General features: G+C 33.8%; 1 protein-coding gene across 5 annotated transcripts in view; it reads right to left on the minus strand.

Moving 5' to 3' along the window:
• The window catches only part of IleRS (Isoleucyl-tRNA synthetase), a 105,597-nt gene extending 84,697 nt beyond the window's left edge, over positions 1 to 20,900 (minus strand). For 2 of the 5 annotated variants that reach the window (XM_085812737.1, XM_085812733.1), the window contains exons 1-4: positions 20,746 to 20,900; positions 17,029 to 17,157; positions 7,215 to 7,371; positions 3,466 to 3,585 (exon numbers count right to left, since the gene is read on the minus strand). In XM_085812737.1, the coding sequence (XP_085668863.1) occupies positions 3,466 to 3,585; positions 7,215 to 7,371; positions 17,029 to 17,157; positions 20,746 to 20,870 (531 nt within the window). In that variant the 5' untranslated portion in view covers positions 20,871 to 20,900. Of the gene's footprint in view, positions 1 to 3,465; positions 3,586 to 7,214; positions 7,372 to 17,028; positions 17,158 to 20,620 lie in introns of all 5 variants that reach the window. The other 3 variants (XM_085812734.1, XM_085812736.1, XM_085812735.1) reach the window with 3 other exon arrangements.
• Positions 20,901 to 20,909: the final 9 nt, after the last annotated feature.

Here is a 20,909-nt window from a genome sequence, read left to right on the forward strand (position 1 = left end):
AAATGGGAGCTTCCTGATCACCAATGGGAATCACTTTCACCTAAACGAGCTTCAAAAGGATAAGGTCTGCATTCTTCAATGATTGCCAGCACATATTAATATCACAGGTAATGAGAAAGCAAAAAAACTGGCAAAATAGGTATGAAATCTCAATAATAATAACAACGTAAATGTCACCCTCTAAGAAACGAATGCCATGACCAAACACAGATTGAAGGAACTTTCAATTCCGATAAAGAACCAGCTCCATAACATCGATGGAGATCGATTTTAACTAAAACCATAGTCAGATTTAGAACTGGCCATCACAGAGGATTCAAAATTGACAGAGAGAGTAGGAAAACCTATAAAAGCTACGATAACTGCCAGAACACAGAACTGACAACTGCAGACATTTTTGATTGTCCAACCATCCTTGCTTGAATTGCTAAAAAATGGGCTCTTGTTACAGAGACTGAACCTCTATGATGATAACATTTTGCATATTACCCAGCTGTTGTTTCTGCCCATGGCATTATTTTAGGCTTTATCATAGACATAACAGCAATAGCACATACATGGGCTAGAAGAACGCTATGCTTAACCATCTTTTGGATTCAGCATTCGAGCTCCTATAACACTAGTACAGTTACACTGATTCATTGTCTCCATCGAAAACCTTGAAGCAATGTCAATCACAAGCTCGCCACATGAAAGAACTGCAGTGCAGTCTCCAGCAATGAAAATTCATGTTTAAAAGTCTTTAATTGTGGTTTACGCTTTTTTAAATGATTAAGTAAAAAGTTGCAGATATATGCAACAGCGATAATGTAGAGATGAAATGAAAACCAAAGGGAATTATACAATTATTGTTTGTAAAGTAAATTACATTACAGTGTAAAAGAAAATAAGAGAGAGATGTAAACAATAAATAAATAAATAAAATACACATTTAATAATGATTTACAAACATTAAGATATTATTCAAAGTAGTCACCTAGCACATTAAAGCATTTATCATTTCAAGAAACAAGGTTTTGCATGCCAGCATCACAGAAGGTGGCTGCCTATGAGATTGGCCAGCATGTTATGGCATATTTCATTTCTTCATCGTAATGACAGGGCCACTTTCATTACGATGAAGAATCGCTTCAAGTAAGTGCAAGAACAAATGAAAGTCAGCTGGCACCAGGTCAAGGCTATGTGATGGATAATTTATTTGTTTCCAATTGAATGCCTCAATATGATCTACAGTCACACAGGCAAAATGTGTCTTGGCATTGTCATGCAATAAAATGACACTATCATTAAAAGCTATCATTAAACAGAAATAATTACAGAAATATTTTACCTAAAATTTTTATGTTTTAAATATTTTATTTGATAACCCTCATTCCTCACTATCTTTACATACTGTAATTTAAGAGGCACAGTAGTATCGAAAGAAAATTTTTTAGCCCATTTCTCTTGAACAGTTTTCCAAAGAACAACCCGCTTTTTAAAAGTCCAAAAGTGCATAAATACATTGGTGATAAATCAGATTTAGTAGGAATAAAAGTGAAGAGTATGGCCTTGATGCCCGCTTTGTGTTTCAGTGTTTCCAGGAAATCAACTGTGGATTTTGACATGCGGCTACTTGCCTTCTCTTGATGCAGCTCTACTGGTTCATTCCACTGTGTGTACAGAAAATGTATTTCATATTTGAAAATTGGGTATAAAATATGTTTTTGACAATATGCAGAGTTGATCTTAACATTTTTCTCCACTCTCTTTATTTTTAATTTTCAGCCATGTTTTAAGATTTTTTTCCTACTTTTTGATGATAATAAATGAATCTCTTTACTGCAGTCATTTAAGTACACAAAAGATTCGTCTATTGTGACAACATTTTTCCATTCTTGTCTGGATAAATGTTTCTCATAAGGAATTCTGCAGCGTGTTCTGCGTTCGGCAATAGGTTGTGGCAAAAGATGATGCACCTTTTAAGCTTCAAATCAGCATCAATCACTTTTTTTACAGATGATATTGAGACTTTTAATGATGTTGTAACTGTCCTTTGACTTGGCATGTTTTTCTTTTAATATTGAAGATCTTACCTTTGCAACATTCGAAACATTCCCTTTTTTTCCCTCGGATACATAATTGGAACAATTTTACCATTTGAAGCTAAATTTTGAAGCTTTTTTTTTCCCCCCTTTGTTGTTGACAACATTACTTATCGTAGCTTTAGATATCGAAAAACCACACCTTACACAATGTTTTTTAATAACTAGATACGAATAATTTTCTTTGGAAAGAACACAAGCATAGCCTTCAATCCATTGCATCTTTAAAAGCAACAGTTTGCATGAAAACAAAAGCGTCAAGAAGCAGACGATAATTTATACTTTCAAAGATATAGTTGCATTTAAAAATAAAATTCTAAGCAAAAGATTTTATTGTTTATTTATTTATTTATTTATTTACAGCAAAGCAAAATTGTCTAAAAAATGTGCAAACAGCCTCTGTAGATTGAGCCTGCTTTCCTTGGTTTGCTGATGATCCATTGGATTTTCAGCCCCGAATACACGATAACCAAAGCTTATAAGGCAAATTCTCTATTGCCTACCCTGTGGAAACAATTTGAAACTGGCTATTATCATTTTCAACACTAGAATTTACCCATTCATTATCTCATATTCACAAATGACTATTTGAAGAAATAGGAGTGAATGAACTTAACTGCCTGACCCAAAGTCCTAACCCAACGCAAATCGAATGTCACTGGGTTAAGGAATGACACTGGCTGATAACCAAACCAAACTGTTATGCAACTGTTCTCCATACTATTAACTCTTTGAAGACCATAATGCCCCAGACGGTCTTTCATTCAAACAACCACAACCGTCCCAAATGACTGAAATTCCGATGTTTTCTTTCCTCCCTTAAGGTATGCAGTAGCAGGTGCAGTTTCCCAAATGCATTGTATCAGTTCTCGCGAACAGCTTGCCCCAAAAGGATTTATTTGTGATTTATTATCTTTATTTGTTAGAAGTAGAAAGGATATCATTTGAAATCTTCACTCTTCTTCGTGCATTAATGGATGGGCGGGGAGGAAATTGCTGCGACTCTCGAAAATCATTTTGGACGGTTCAATATTTTAACATGCAGGTTAGCGAAGGCTTCGGTTTTCAAAAAGTTAAAGTAACAGATGAAGACACCTACAAGAACCTCTATTGAAAGACAAACGCTAGAATAGCTGCAAATTATAAATCTACATCTGCCAGCTACACTTCAGCAATTTCTTATATGAATCTAGTGATTAATATTAATGGCAACATAGTGCATAAGATCTAGCTCTCAAAGACTGTACTTTCTAAATTAGCAACATACAAGCAAATTCCATATACAAAGAACAAGTATGTAAAATTAGAAGCAAAATTTAATAAACTTCTCTTATGGAAAACATTAAACCTATTAACAGTTTAATATTCTTTTTAAACTTACCTCCCATTGTTTTGCATATCTCATAACAATTTTCCTGCATTCATTGTTATACTGTTCAATACCAATTTTCTCTACATCACTGGGACCTTTTATTCCCAAAGTTTTATCAATTTCATATTCCTAAAGAGAAAATATACATATTTATGAAAAATTCATAAAACACATTGTTTTAAATTCACATACATATAAAATTGCAGAAATCAAATAAAATTCATAGAAAATAAAACTAAAGCTACTAATATAAAAATCTTTAAAATGTACTGTATTAACGGATATAATTTCACATTTGTCCCATACTTAAAAAAACACAGCCTCTGTGGATACTTTTTGATTAGCTGCGACACCCCACCCATCAAAAAGTCACAAAAAGGAAAGGGGGAAAAAAAAACCTTTCTAGTAATTTTGTTCTCCTGATGAGGAGGGACCTTTTGCTGCCCTCGAAATCGATTGAGTGTTTTAATATATGTACGCTAAATGCAAGGTTGTTATTGCGATTTTGATTTCACATTGGCGTATTTCTCTTCTATTCTATTAAGAAACCAGTCTAGTAATGATGTCCAACATCAGACAGTAATTTTAACTGATGATGAGGTTACGAGCACAATGAAAGATGGCAATATGGAAGTGCAAGTGGGTCATTCAAGTAAAGTTTTAGAGGTAATAACTGTTGCAGATTTAGTTCAAAACAGAAATGAGAGTTTTTGCAGAATTCAATGAGAACAACATGATACTGAAAAAGAAAATACAGATGATGGAAAGAAAATATTGTAATGGAAGATTGCAAAGACAACATGGAAAACTCTTCTCTTACACTTTTTTTGCATAAGATCTAGCTCTCAAAGACCGTACTTTCTAAATTAGCAACATACAAATTAAATCTAAATTAGCAACATATGGAGATACAGAGAATATTCAAGAAGCTTGACTCTCTGCTAAGCAACCACTAAATAAACAAGTGAAAAAAATGTTGCATATTTCAAAGTTAAAATTTCGGACAGCGAATGTAGGAGAAAACATACAGATAAAAATACCAAAGATAAACAAGGTAAGGGTGATAGCCAGAATGTTATAGCTGTCATAATTTCTAAGGAAAATGAAAACTTATATAAACTTGATACAAAATATGGAATTTTAAAACAGCTGTATCAGGGTTCGTAGCCACATTTTAGTTAAAAAAATAAGCACCTATAAGCACTTTTCAGGCACATTTTAAGGAAAAAGTATAAGCACCTGTCTAATTACATTATACACAACTACATAACCTTAAAAGAAAAATTACACTTGTAATTTAAAATATAAGCAATGCCATATTTATTAAGAAAATGAGCATTACCTCAACCATGGAAAACAATTATCTTTTTTTTTTTTTAATTTTAAATGAGAGTTCAGTTTACAGAATTAGTTTAAAATGAGAGGGGAAAAAAAACTATGCAGAACTAAACTATATTACAAGATTTAATGATGAAATTTCAATTCAAAATATAGAAAATAAATAATAATAAGCCATATTAATTGTATTCATATGGCACCTAATAATAAATACAATTTATTTTTCCACTCATATCAATAGTTAAATAATTTAACTTAAATCAAAATTCTGAACATTTTCTAAATTTTCATTGCATAACAGTTTTCTCTTAACATATATTCCAAGTAAAGTAATTTAAGTAAAAAAGAGGAACATTTCTGAAATCAGGAGACAGGAAATTGCTTCTTGCACTCATCCTTTAACAGTAAAAGCGAAAAAGAGGAGGGGGGAGATTGTAGCAGTTCTTTAGATTCCTCGGCTAAATAAATGATTTTGACATTGCGATATGTGCATCATATAAAAATAGACCAACAGAACTGAGAAATATTCTGCTTAGAAAGCACAGTAAAACTCTTAAGTGTTCATAAATAAATCTCCTACTGAACATCAAAATTAATTATCTCTGCAAAATACCGCAAACGTTATTGCGCAATACGTGCGCAAACGTTATTGCGCAATACGTGCGGCGTAATTCTTCCACACGTGATATTATGCAATCGAAATCAACAGCTGCTGGTATTCGGAGAATAAAGAACCAAATAAAGGAAAAGAAAGAGACTTACTAATCTGGGGTGTTTTTGATTCTAATTTTGAACAGATTGTGTTAAATTTCCGCAATTTTCATTCTTTGCTTGGGTTGGGTAGACCGCAAAACTTTTAGTCCTATTCAATCCAAATTGGACAGTGACAAAAAAAAAAAAAAAAAAAAAAAAAGTCCGCTGCTTCAATATTAGAGATTTTGCGGAGAAAGGGGAGAACCTCCCAACCTCCGTACTGTATAATGTATTGGGGGGGGGGGAATATTCTGACTATTCAATTACTTTCCTTTTATTTAAGCCATTCCGAATATTATTCCTTAGAAAGCTAATCTGTGTAAAAATACACCCATTTTTGGAAGTTTATTTACACTTCAGCAGCTAATGCAATTATATTACTATAAATATTCACACATATGCTCATAATATAAGCATAACGATCATAATAAACACAAATATGAACTGACCACGCGGAACGAGAATGCAAATTATTAAAATCTTGATAGAAATTCAAACGTGTGTAGTATTTGGTTGGGCGGAAAAGAATACCGAACATACCGGAATTTTCTACGTTTTCGCAATTCTTTGGCCAATAGAATGACGTGCACCTGTCTGTACTCTCGCGCGCACCATAGGTTACGTTAATGCAGAGGAAGGAAGGGAAAGCAATTTTCGGGAGTATGATTCACCATCTGACGTTGCATATAAGAAAGAATTGTTGTTGTTTATTTAGTTTCGGCTTTGGTACGGGGAAAAAATGTGCGTTCATTAAAAACAAAGGATTAAAAAAAAAAGCACTAAAAGCAAAAAATAAGCACTAAAAACAAAAAAAATAAGGGCTTTAAAGAAAAAGTAAGCACCTATAAGGGCCTTTATATTTTATTTTCAAATATAAGGACTTATAAGCACTTGTAAGGACCGCTACGAACCCTGTGTATGCAAGAAATGATTTTACTGTCTGCCAGGAAGCATTTATTTCAGTGAATAAAATAAGTCTCAGAGAGTGTGCTCGTCAGCATTCCCACTCAGGCAGTCAAGGATTGAAGAGCTGCAACTGTAGAAGTAAATGAACTGCAAATGTAGAAAATTAAAAATTCTTTATAACTCAAAATGTTACAGTAGCTCATCCAGCCAAAATTAATAATTCATTACTGCGGCATTCCATATGGAGTGAAACAAATTCTGATTGAAAAGAAAAAAATTTTGAATGTGGTGAAAAACACTGTAGTATGGATGCTTAATTTCATATCATGTGAAGCTTTGCTATAATATATTCTACTAAAGTAAATACATTGAATCAATCCATGAGCTGTTTCAAATTTTATACAGTTTATTAAATTCGTATTTGTGGAAAGGATATTAAAATTTATGAACTTAAGATTTAAAAACCAGTTAATGCAATTTATGTGCATTATTTATTACTTACCAAAACTGCGGTTATTATTATTAATAGCCAGATTTATAACCATAACATATAAATTGGTTTTCTGTAAGTATACACAATTTGGGTAAAATAAAACATCCTCAACAGCACATAGATAATTGCTATTTTAAAGCTCCAAAAATATATTGTTGTCTAGATATTAATTTGTACATTAACATAAAATTTTCCCTTCATTACAAAATATATGAATGCAATTTGTCCTACATATATCTACACAAATAGTTTAAATAAATAGACTTACAACTGGTAACCCATGACAATCCCATCCAAAACGTCTTTCTACGTGATAGCCAGACTGATGAGCAAAACGAGTCACTATGTCTTTTATGGTTCCAGCAAGTATGTGGCCATAATGAGGCAAGCCAGTGGCAAACGGTGGCCCATCATAAAATGAATACCTAAAAATATGAAAACAATTTAAAACAAAATCAAGAAATATTATATAATATCTAGATACAAAAAAAAATCATATCTCGATAAAAACAAATTATTGAAAGCAATTATAAAAGGTTGATCTCCATATCTGAATATCTTTTAGAAAAGGTATAATGACCAATGTGAATTTAGTTTATTATTATTATCAACGTATTACTACTAATGGTACGACTCTGATATACGCCTTAATTTCACCAAATGTGGCGATATGTGTTCTGCGCTGGTTTTCGGCGCAATTGCGTGTTGTATGGCAACCCTGTTGCCATTGAAAAATCTTTCGCTGGAGTTCATTGGTTCCCGTCATGCTTTGTGTCTGAGAAGCTAGGGGGGAAAGATTTAATGGTGAAAGTTGTTGAATTGAAGTTCAGCATAAGGAAATATCGTCATGGCCATCCTGTTGAGGGGCAATGGGTATTTGGAGGTGTGGAAAGAAGGTATGGGAGATTATTTTTAGTGGTTGTGCGTGATAGAAGTAGGGATTTGTGCTTATTTGTTATTTTATTTATTTGTGAACCATAGTATGAATTTTCTGGATAGTGTGTCTGGCTGTCATATAAATACGATAGTGATTACGTGGCGGCATGTTAAAGGCAGTATGAAATTGGTATTTCAGCTGTTCGAAAAGCATTAATGGTAAGTGCATTTTATTTTATTCTTGATCTTATTTTGTAGAATGTTATGTTCATTGTTTTTTTAGTATGAATTTCTGTCGTTATTGTTGTTTTTTTTTAATTGTTTGAAATTTATTTTAGTTATTTTGTTGATTAGTGCGTACCGTCTAAATTGTGCAATTCGTAGATGTTTTTTAAAGTTGAAACAGAACGGTGTGTACATGGTATTCTTTGAAATTTATTGTTGTTATGTTAATTTATTAAAGCGAGGTGTGCATAGTTTGTAGATTTGTTCGTTGCCTACATTCTGCCATTCGTAGATGTTTTTTTAAGTTAAAACATGTCGCTGTGTACATGGATTCTTGTCAAATATTTTTGGTTAGAAACTTTACGTTTTTGTTACCTAAATTTTTTGTTTTTGTTTTGGATTTTTAGCTTAAATCGTGTATTCAAAACGTAGTTTTTGCATGTGCGAAAACCGCATTTTTGGAGACATTTTAGGCTTAAAGTTTGAACTGTAGACAAAAAATTTAGATGGCTGCGTGAAGTTTCTCGCCAAAAATGTTTGGCGAGAAATTTGGCGACTTGAGGGCACATATCAGAGTAGTTCCCTACTAATAATATAGTTTCAGCAAATTGCACAGAATATATTAGTACTGTTAAGGACACAATATGCATTTATGTTTCAATCAGTATTGTATTTATCATTTTGCAATAAACAGCTGTACATTTTTCAGTAAAAAATCAGTCTTTGATATTTTTTACTTATTTTGCTTGTATTCAACACTCAACATATTTTCAAATATTCTGTTATATAATTTAAAGTTTCTATTTCCAATGAAACCCAGAAAATGTGAAAACAAAATATAAGTTAGATAATCTCACATTACATATAAAATTCAGAAATTCACAATTAATATACATAATAATATGAAATTTCAACAATTATTACTCATACATTCAACACAAAATAAAATTTTTAGCTGAAGATAGGATAATCAAAATGTTTACCTATCAGTGAGAATTTTTAGAACTTTAAAACTAATTTCATATTACTGTTAACCCCCCCTTAACACGAACTCAAGATAAACACTTGGTCAACATGAACAAAATTTCAGTTCTGGCAATGATGTATATGATCTTACAGTATAGAATGATAGCACGTAATTGTGTAGAAATAATGAACCATAATAACAATTCCAAAAATAAAATTTGAGTCCCCAGTTAAGACAAATTGGTAAAAGTATATTTACGGGTACCCCTTGGTGAAAATTGGCGATTTTGGGAAGTGCATGGATACCGGGTTTGCGCAATTTTTTTACTTGTTATTTTGGCTAGACAAAATAACAAGTCAAAGAATTGCACAAACATAGTATCCATGTACACATTCACCTATTTTCACTTTAAAAAAAAATCAGAGAATTGCACAAACTTGGCAATGTGCACTCCCTTGACTTTGTATATGTACACATCGATATATTTTCAATTAAAAAGTCATACAAGCACCCAATTCTAGGTAAAAGTTCAACTACTCAGGTTACCACAAATGAAAAAACAACTTTGCAATAATACAAGAGGTACCCTTTGGTCTACTCTAACCAACAATTTTTTTTTAACACGAACTCTTTTTTTCTGTCCCTTGAGATTTATATTAACGAGCACTTACTGCACTAGATTTCAAATGCAACAGTAAATTTTAGCAATATATTAATTCCTTAAAAATGATACAAAATAAGCATGTGATATAAGTAGAAAATAAGCATGTAAGCATATATTTATATTATTTTAGGGTTTATTACTCAAAAAGAAAAAATTCAATATTAAAAGGAGTTTTATCACCATTCACATATCATTATAAACATTAAATAATGCAGTTGTGATTAAATAATAAATAATACAATTATAATTAAATAAATTTTAATCATATTTTTAAATCTTATCAGAGTACTTATCAGGTTCAATGTTTCTTCTAACCTTCTTCGGAAACATACAATGACCTGACTAGGAACAGAGAGCTTACTAAAGCTATGTTCACTAATTGTAGTAAGTAGACAGGATACAGACGAAGGGTATACAAAACCCTTTATTTTTCTTTATATACAATGACTTCCGTACTTCGGAATACAATGACCCTCCACTCGGGGTCTAACGTAAAAGGTATAAAAAATAAAACTAAACTCTAATTTAACTTTAGAATAACACACGTGGAAGATTGGCCTTATAATAACAGGAAGCGTATGTAGCACAGAGACTGTGAACACTACAATACGTTTAATTTATTAAGAGGATTAAAATCTCTGGCCTGGAAGGCAAATAGCAACTGCGTAACTTCTAAGGTAAGCGGCCTGCTTCGAACTCACTGCTTCCTCTCTTTTGCTTGGCAAAAAGGCCACACTTAAATACTTGGCGTTCGCCAGACAAACTTTGCATAAAATCCTTAACGCTTATAATTCTGGCCGGAAGTAGAAAATAAGAAGTGATAGTAAAGATTTAAAATAAAATAAACGTTAGTAAAACTTAAGATCCTTACATACTTCCCGCCAGAGTTAATTAGTTTGAAACTGAGGTCTAAAACGACCTTGTTGAAAACTTTTAGCTCTAGAAACTAACGCGAGGCCAACCTTTTACAATCATAACTTCGTTAGAAACTAGAAAATTTAAAAGAAAGAAATTTGTTACAATAGCAGCTCCCAGGATCTACAACAATCTTTTTTTTTTTTTTTCATCTGTACTGCATCTAAACAGGAGCTTTATTCAATTCTGGTTCCTTCCAGCGATCTGGAAGGAAAACTAGTTTAATGAAATGTTACACAATGACATTGCAAATAACATATAGAATATACTTCTCTTAACATTCTTATTTCATTCATGACTATTTTAAATTATCTCTTCCCTTGCTCTCTGACATGTGTTGTAAAAGAACACCAAACACGAATGTGTTTATGTCTATGTGTTCAACACTTCCTCCTACAATCAAAACACTAACGTGTTAAAATTCAACATAACGAGACCTCTTAACACACCCTACTTTCAACTCTAAACCCTGAGGTACTATTCTAAAAGTGGCTAACTCTAAAGTGTAGCGTCAGAGAGCCTAACTACATCATTCAACCTTTAACATATATTCGCCATGATTTAGTCTTTACAGTCACACGAATAACAAATTTTTAACATTACTTTCACTTTTACCATATCACGGTATTTCTTAACATTTAAAATAACAGAACACATGTATATAAGAACATATCAACATGCCGTTAATTTTACACATTTGAAAACATACATTAGTAGTACATTGTTAACTTCTATTCTTTTCAAAGCAAGTGCCAATTCTTTCTACATTGAAATAATACTACATTTCAAAAAGTCTTTCAGACTAAAACTTCTTTCTTGCTAGAATGTTTTAAATAAAATTTATACAATAACTTTTTACAATATTTAAGTCTTTACACAACGCTATTATACATCAACTTTAGTTTTACGCGCGAGTAATTGAAAAACATAATAAGAAAATCGGTCACAACTCATTTCTCGCCCTTTTGGCGATAAAGGTAGACCTCGCATGAGGTAAAACTTCTTGAAATCTGCCACTTGCAGTAAGAATGAAAGATTAACTTAAGTTTGCAACGTAACATAAAATTTTACTTATCTTTGTAATATTCGGACATCCTTTTCTGGGCCCAGTCTTTAAAGGTACTGCAGACCGTAGCTTGGTTTATCCTCCTTCTTGTACGGGCTCGCCCTTCAGTGCTTTCCTCTGGAAGCTTCCGTTTTTCACCAGTACGGCCACCCTTGAACACCTTCCTTTTCCCCTCTGCTTGTGGTCTTGGCCGTTTGAAGGCAGCTGGTCTTGGCGGAACCGGGAAACTTCTGTCGTGATCCTGCTTGGACCTCGTTGTTGGCCGTTCAAATTTTTCTTGTACTTTTTCCTCCGCCGCTGATGGCCCTTCCGCAGTTCGGCGACTTTTGCTGCGGAGAGTTCTGTCGGATGAGTCGATCCTCCGTTTTAAAGCCGGGTTATAGTTGCCGTCCTTTCTCCTGGTCCTCTTCACATACGTCGTCCTTCTCCCTTCTTCATTCTGGGGGTGTTCGTGAACTCTGTTTTCTGGACGGTGGAACGGCTTCTTTTTCTTTTTACCTTCAGTTTTTCCGCGGGGCAATTTTCTTTTCACTTGCTTCTGTCTCTCATTGGCTTGCCCTTGTACTTGTCGTTTTCCCACCTCTGGAACTTGTACCTGCGGTGTCTGCCGTACCGGATCCTGCAAAAGATCTGAAAAGATTTTCATTTTATTACGATCGAAGTAGGGTTTAATTTGATCAATATTTGCGGAACAGGTTTCACCATTTCTTGCCTTTAACACTACAACAGCGTGAGTTATTTTTTCTATAACATATGGTCCTTCAAAGCGTGGAAAAAATTTGGCAGTTTTATCTTCTGGTGCTGAAGAAAGTGAATGCTTGATTTTTAAAACTTCATCCCCTACTTTATAAGTTACTCCCCGTCGTTTCAGATCATAGTATAACTTCTGTTTTCTTTGTGCTACTTCCGTATTCTTTTTTGCTTCTTTTATTAGTTTTTCTATATCACCCATTTTAAATTCTGGGGCTCTTTGTTGCACATAAAATAGTTTATCTAACAGTGTTATAACCTTTCTGCCTAGAAATAACTCAGCAGGAGTTTTGCCCGTTGTATCATGTTTTGCGGTCCTAAGGGCGAAAGCAAATTCATTGACATAGTTATCCCAGCTTTTATGAAAATTTTTAACATAACTACGGATAATTTTCACTATATTTCTGTTGACCCGTTCCGCTATATTTGATTGCGGCCGATACGGGACCATTTTTAAATGACGTATGCCCAGTTTTTGGCACATGTCTTCAAATATATTACTTACAAATTGAGGACCATTATCCGATATAACTTTTAGGGGCCCCCCGTATTTTAAAATATATTTATTTAAAATAGAATCAGTAACTAATTTCGCGGAGGCTCGTTTTAAGGGAACAATTTCGGTCCATTTACTAAAATGATCAACCATAACAAGGAGATAGCGACTTTTGTTTAACTGACTTTTTGGGAAAGGGCCCAATAAATCGATGCCGATTATTTCATTTGGAAATTCGGATTTAATACTATTTAGAAACCCGGCCGGGCGGAAATTAATATAATTAACGGCTTGACATGTTGGGCAGGACTGGACATACGCCCTTGTTAACTTTTGCAGTTCAGGAAAGTAGACTGCCTCGTGTACGCGTTGGATAGTTTTTCGAATACCAGCATGAGAAGCTAAAGGGCTGTCATGGAGCTCTTGCAGGATATTTAATCTAAGACTAGCTGGGATAACAGGTCGAAATTCGTTGTTGGAATTCGTAGTTTTTGTGTAGAATAATAGACCATCTATTAGTTCGTAATGGGCCGCCCTATTTCTTATCGCCACAATATCTTGGTGGCTAAAATTTTCAGGATCCTTCAAATACTCATAAATACTTCCAAACTCAGGATCCTTACCCAGTTCGGTTATTACAGTTTCTCGGGAATTTATTGTACACGCTGTCAGCATTGCAACTTTTACGGTATTACCCTGTTCGTCTAATTTAATTCGTGATAGGGCATCTGCTATGATATTTTCCTTTCCGGGGGTATGCTTGATTACCAGATTATATTCTTGCAGCTTGAGTGCCCATCTTATTAACCTTGGGGATAAATTTTTCCCTGAGTACAATCTAGTTACCGCCGCATGATCAGAATATACTGTTATCGGCGCCTTTCCAAAATAGACTCGGAACTTTTGCACTGCTAACAGAACTGCAAGTGCCTCTCTCTCGGTCGCGGAATAGTTTCTTTGTGTTTGATTTAAAGTTCGGCTAAAAAATGCCACGGGCTGCTGATTTTGCAAAAGTACCGCTCCTACCGCATAATCCGAAGCATCCGCTGAAATTTCTAAATTTTCATCCTTTTCAGGAAATTTCAACACAGGGGCTTGCGTTAATGCTTGTTTTAATTTTTCGAAAGCACTATTGGCTTCAGCCGTCCACGAGAATCTTGCCTTTTTCCTTTTTAATTTTAACAATGGCTCAGCGATAGCCGCAAAATCTTTTATAAAGGACCTATAATATGAACAAAGTCCTAGAAAAGAAGAGAGCTTCTTTGCCGTGTTTGGAGTCGGATACTTTTGTACAGCGATTATTTTTGATTCATCTGTCTCGATCCCTTTTTGCGATATTTTGTAACCTAAATATTTTAATTCAGGGGCTGCAAATTTGCACTTTTCGACATTAACTTTTAGACCGGCCTCATTTAATAAAGAAAACACCTGTCTTAAATCCTGTATATGTTGGTCGAGATTATCACTAGTAATAATGATATCGTCTAAATAGATAAATGTGGACTTTCCAAGAACAGGTCTTAACACAATGTCCATGCATCGCTGAAATGTTGCTGGGGCGCCTGAAAGGCCAAACGGCATACGCAAAAATGCATAAGTGCCAGACTTGGTTATAAAAGCAGTCTTAGGCACGTCCTCAGGCCTGACCCCTATTTGAAAATAACCATTCGTTAAGTCTAAAGTCGTCATAAATTTGGTTGATTTTATGTTCCTTAAAATTTCTTCTATGATCGGTAACGGATATACCGGATATTTCGTTATGGAATTTAATTTACGGTAATCAATAGCGAATCTCCACCTTTTTGGATGCTCCAAAGGATAATCATTATTTTTCTTACATAAAACCACCGGACTAGCATAACTACTTGAGATAGGCGTTATGATCTTTTTACGTAGCATATCGGTAATATGCCATTCTATAATTTTTTCCTTATTCTTATCATACCGGTATGGTTTTTGACGAACCGGCAATGCATCTCCGGTGTCAATACTATGGTTAGTAACCTGAGTAAATCCTGGAATATCACTAAATAAGGAAGCAAATTCACTTACCACTTGTCGGATTCTATCTTGCTCGTCATTAGGCAGGTGGTCAAGATTTAACCTTGGCGGTTCAACCTTTTCTACACGCACTGGTTTCATCGTCAGCCTAAGGGACGCTTCATTAAAATCCAGTGTAGCTTGTGCGTCTGAAAGAAAGTCTATTCCTAGGATTAAATGTGCTTGCAAATTCTTTACTATAAAAAACATCACCTTTACTTGTTCGTCCTTGATACGGATGTACAAAGGTACTTTACCTACACACTTACATTGTTCTCCTTGCGCCGCTAATACTGTTGTATTATCCGCATTATATATGCGGTATTTGCGAAAATACTTTCTAAAAAAGACTTCTGCCACACAGTAACACTGCGCGCCGGTATCCAGGAGTGCGGTGGCCAGGATATTATTTACCAAGACTTCAATCTTCGGAAGAGTTAAATTTTTCACCATTACTGTATTTAACTGGTAGGAAGAGGGGTTTTCGTGGCCTTCAGATTTCCGCACCCTCTCGTCAGCAGAAATCCGTTTTAGTTTAAATTATTTTTCCTTTCGGTGCTTTCCTTCTTTCTCCACTGGCCTTGAGACTTTTTTCCTGGGTTGCTATTGAACTGTCGACGTTCGTCGGCTGTTTTTGAATGCTCGGGTTTCCTTGCCCACTGATTCGCTTTTTCTCCGTAGCCATGTGCTTGAGTTTGCTGTAGTCTTGGCGTACCAAATTGGTTTCGCTGTTGATATTGGCGTCTTCTTTCGACGTCCGCCGTTCTTCTACTTTCAAACTGCATTGCTAGCTCAAATAACTTTTCCAGTGTAGTGGGATTTCGTAATTCAATAAAGTCTTGCATTTGGGGTAGTAACCTCGGCAAAATCACTTGAATTATTTCAGGATCCGGACGGTTTCCATACAAGAGCTTGAAAACGTGAATTTTTCTTAAAATAAAGCTCGAGAGGTTTTCCATTCTTTGTTGATATATACTGAAAAGTTCTGTTTCTAATTTCGCACGATCCCTTACAACAGGGAAGGCTTTTAGTAGGGCAGTCTTGAAATTTTCGTAAGTATAGGTGGGACTTCCTGCTTGACCCAAGAGTTCTGCCGATACATTTGAACCAGTTAAGCGCTTGGCCCCTCAAAGCGCTGGTAGCTAAGGTAACTTTTTGAAACTCGTGCACGGGGTAGAGCATGAAGTGGTCATCCAATTTTTCCAAAAAACTGGTTACCTGTGAGTTTCCATTAAACGTTGCTTCTGGTTTCATCGAAGCGCGCATGGTCTGGACGATGTACCCAAATCCTTCCAGAGCGGCAGCTGGCATTTCTGGATTCTGAGCCGTTTCTGCAGGCAGCACAGGTTCTTCTTGAAATTCGGCCATGGTTATTCTTCATCGGGCGCCACTATCAGGTTCAATGTTTCTTCTAACCTTCTTCGGAAACATACAATGACCTGACTAGGAACAGAGAGCTTACTAAAGCTATGTTCACTAATTGTAGTAAGTAGACAGGATACAGACGAAGGGTATACAAGACCCTTTATTTTTCTTTATATACAATGACTTCCGTACTTCGGAATACAATGACCCTCCACTCGGGGTCTAACGTAAAAGGTATAAAAATAAAACTAAACTCTAATTTAACTTTAGAATAAGATTGGCCTTATAATAACAGGAAGCGTATGTAGCACAGAGACTGTGAACACTACAATACGTTTAATTTATCAAGAGGATTAAAACCTCTGGCCTGGAAGGCAAATAGCAACTGCGTAACTTCTAAGGTAAGCGGCCTGCTTCGAACTCACTGCTTCCTCTCTCTCTCTTGGCAAAAAGGCCACACTTAAATACTTGGCGTTCGCCAGACAACTTTGCATAAACTCCTTCACGCTTATAATTCTGGCCGGAAGTAGAAAATAAGAAGTGATAGTAAAGATTTAAAATAAAATAAACGTTAGTAAAACTTAAGATCCTTACATACTATCTAAAACAGCATTGATTGAAAGAAACCTAAATGGAAACATAAAGCATCACATAAAAGGAAATCCCATATGAACATCTTCACTTAAAAAGTTAATTAACTTTATAAAAAGTGGCATACCGTGGTTTGCCTTTTGAAAGTTTCAAGCTCTTTTTAAACGCATCAATGGATTTCCATAGCTTCAACACATTTTCCTCTTCTTTTGGAAAATCAATATATTCTGGAACTGCCTCAGCCATGACTATACTGCTACGGAAATGAAAACAACAGAAATAAAACAAAATTTTTAACTTTCATTTGTGTAATATCAGTTTATAAAAGCATAATTTTTATTTTATTTGGCAATACTTATTTACAAGTTATTTGTTTCAAAAACCTTTTGAATTGCTTATGTTTTCATCTGTAATAGCACAGCCACTTCATCTTTACAACCAGTTTATCATGGGCCTTATATTGTCAAACACCGAGCACCAAAGTATTTTGACAATGAAATTAGTGGAACTGTCAAAATTTCAACTAATAGACTGAAACCATGTTTTCAACAAAAGGCAAAGATGAACAGCTTCTTGAAAGCCACAGGCACATGGATTATCCAGATCTGCACCCACAGTGCTAACCTTGGAGGAAAATTTCACCACCGGTTGATCACAATCATACCACACACAATGGAAGGACTGTCAGGTTTCGACCCCATTTAAAGAATTATGTCTCCTAATCATTTTCACTAGAAAGGGAGTGTGTAGCATCCTCTCTGTTTCCTCTTCATCCTATCTTTAATTTCTATACGTTTTAATTTTCGTAAGATGGCAACAAACGAAAGACTGCTTGAAACATAAACATTCATTGGAACTTCATTTGCAAAAGGCATTGTCATTTGTTTCAATCCCGTTTTCTCGTCAATAAAATTGTTTAAAGAAGTTTGTTCTTTATAGTATATTAATAGTACTTAAGATTTTATTCAACGAACTTCAGATGCATAACACTATCAACTTTTAATGTGGGATAAATTTTACTTATTGTGGACAAGTAAGTTGGAAGTTGCATATGCAGGCTGCAATTTTTACACCATTTATTGATGCTAGAAAAATAGTAAGAAGTCTTTCACTAAAAAATCAAATAAGCAGTATTCTCCTAATGGGCGATCTACCTTACTTCGGATCAATAGGTGTCGCCACTAAAATTGTTGTTTTTACACATTTTTTATTCCATCATTTTATCACATGTTAAAAATGAAAGTTTGGTTTTTTTTTTTTTTTTTTTTTTTTTTTTTTTTTTAAATTTAGATTAGCTGCTTTAAGTATTTTGATGAATTCCTTGATATTAATATAACTGAAAATATGAGCCCCCAAATGTTATGGATATAGATTATATCAAGAGTTTCGTGCATATACTGATTGAAACAGGTAAGCGGTACTACAAAAACAGCCGATTTCGTACCACTATATTTAGTTGTTTCAAAAATCTATTTACAATTTGTTGTGAGCAGAGTGTTGAAAGAAGAGAGACTGAATTTAAGAAGGATAAATTAAACACTATTGCTGCTAAAAATAACACTTAATTCAACTGCTTCTAATGCAAACGTGAAATTTATTTGTAAATTGCCAAAAAAGATTCGAAGACATCATTTTGCTGCTAAAAATAACACTTAATTCAACTGTTTCTAATGCAAACGTGAAATTTATTTGTAAATTGCCAAAAAAATATTCGAAGACATCATTTTAAAACCTCTTCGCAAATTCAATACGAAAATTTCACATGAAAGCAACATTGCCTTTGCAAATATGTTTCAAAGATAGGTGGCGCCATCTATTATAAAATTAATTAACTAACAAAATTCCGTAGATTGCCAGTTGGGACAATACCAAATAAGCTTTATAATTGCAATTTACAATGCAATCCAAAAGCCACAAAATTTCAGCTTTCAACTCTGACAAAGAAACGACATGTGCGCATAAAAGGTAAAGCCGCTGTTGAGGTTAATTTACAAATTTGCTTAAGAATTTTGAAGTACTTGATGAAGAATTTTGTTTTACAAGATTTGAAGTTTTTCTTTGAGTGTAAGAAATAATGGGCCAGGTAGGAATGGAATAAATTATCAATGGTCTGATCATGTTTAGGTAAAGCTTCCTCTCAAAATTCTTAATTATATTTTGTTGATATAGGAAAATTTCTAATCTGTTATTTGTCACCTGCTTAAAAACATTTGATAAATTAGAAAGAAGACTGACTGGGTGATGCCTGCCAGGTAATTTCAGTTCCTTTCCAGATTTCTTAAATAAAATAATGACAAGTTTCCACTTTCTTAGATATTTAGAAACTACTGAAAATTTGATATTTTTTGCAGGCAACACTCCTGCAAAAAATATCAAATTTTCAGTCCATTAAATATTTTTAAGACCACCAGTAAATTTGTTATGTGTTTCATTTCTATATTATAGGCCAGGAGTCGTATTTTCAGTCAATTATCTCACTCCATTGTTATTAGTGTTGTCATACTTGGCAATTTCCTGAATTTTGAGATTATTAACGATATGTGAGACTTCTTCCTGATAAAAAGAACTTTTACTTGATAACAGAAATTAAGTTTAAAACAAAATCTTTCACTGCTTTCAAGTTTTCTTTATCACTGACATTATCATTAGTTTAAATATTTTTAAGACCATCAGTAAATTTGTTATGTGTTTCATTTCTATATTATAGGCCAGGAGTCGTATTTTATAATTTTAGAAGGAACACACTGCTCTTGCAAGACCAAACTACCATCTTATCTGTTAATATTTCCTGCGCATGTGCGTTGTATTTGAAGCAGGATAAATATCTGAAGCAAATAAGATACGTATAAAATTTCCTTGCTAGAATGCACAGAGAAAAATATGCAACTACCATATACCTTTTATATGAACTACTAAATGTAAAATAACATAAAAGTATTTAAATTAGAAAAGATGTAATTTACTTATGTAAACATGTGAAAGTACATATTATTTTAAGTGAACTGTGAGAAAATGTTCCAATTTCCATTAAAATAAAATATAACTTCACATATGCAACTTATAAAAGTACCGACTCAATATGCTTTGAAAGAAAAACATACCTCATCTATAATTATAATTGGTTGGTTTAAATATGACACAAATCAGATATGCTTATATTACAATAGATATTGGACTAACTACTCAGAATCTATAATTACAGGTCTCAAGTTGTTTTACCATAATGTATAAACAGAAATTAGTACTAAGAAGATCATTACTCAAAAATAAGTGATTGGTCACATAAATAATAAAAACTTTTACTGAAGAAGATAAACAGAACATAAAAAACTGAGTAAATGTACCTACAGATAATTCATATATAAGAAAACTGAATGCTATTAAAGGTGATACTGTGGTAGAGTCAATTATTTAGAGCTATTTAAAATGAAAATGTCTTTTAAAGGTTAGCTGATATTTAATAAAAACAGAACAAAAGAAGAACTCTTAATGCAATCGTTTTTTAATATCCCAAAAGCATTAAAAAAGCTGAAAAAAATGTTATACTTCGAACACAAATAAATTTCCATATGCCAAATATTATGTGCGATAGGTAAAATAAAGCAGACTCCAAATCATGAAATCTCTACTACTAGTAACTGCGGCAGAATATTAGAATAATATTACAATTAGTTTAAATAACTCTTCCAGGTTGTACGAAAATTGAATAGTTCCCCCACCTTTTTATATATGACAATTTTCACCGAGGTGACAGTTATTATGAGGTAAAAGGTATAAAAGTTAGTTTATTTACATAAATGAAAAGTATTTGCAGTGATTCATACGTCAAATCAAGAAAACTTACTTAACATGCAACCAGGAACCACGTTTTACAGCCGCTGAAAGACCATCATCCGCAGCTTCTTTGCTTAATAATTCAGTTGGGTAATTTAGGACTGTTAACGTAAAGCAAATACACTCTTGCATCATTTTCCGGGGGCGGAATCATATAATTTAATTTGATGAGAG

The sequence above is a fragment of the Stegodyphus dumicola genome, chromosome 3, assembly GCF_044657685.1.
Source record: "Stegodyphus dumicola isolate Sdum_Otavi_A_Nest chromosome 3, ASM4465768v1".
Classification (NCBI taxonomy): domain Eukaryota; kingdom Metazoa; phylum Arthropoda; class Arachnida; order Araneae; family Eresidae; genus Stegodyphus; species Stegodyphus dumicola.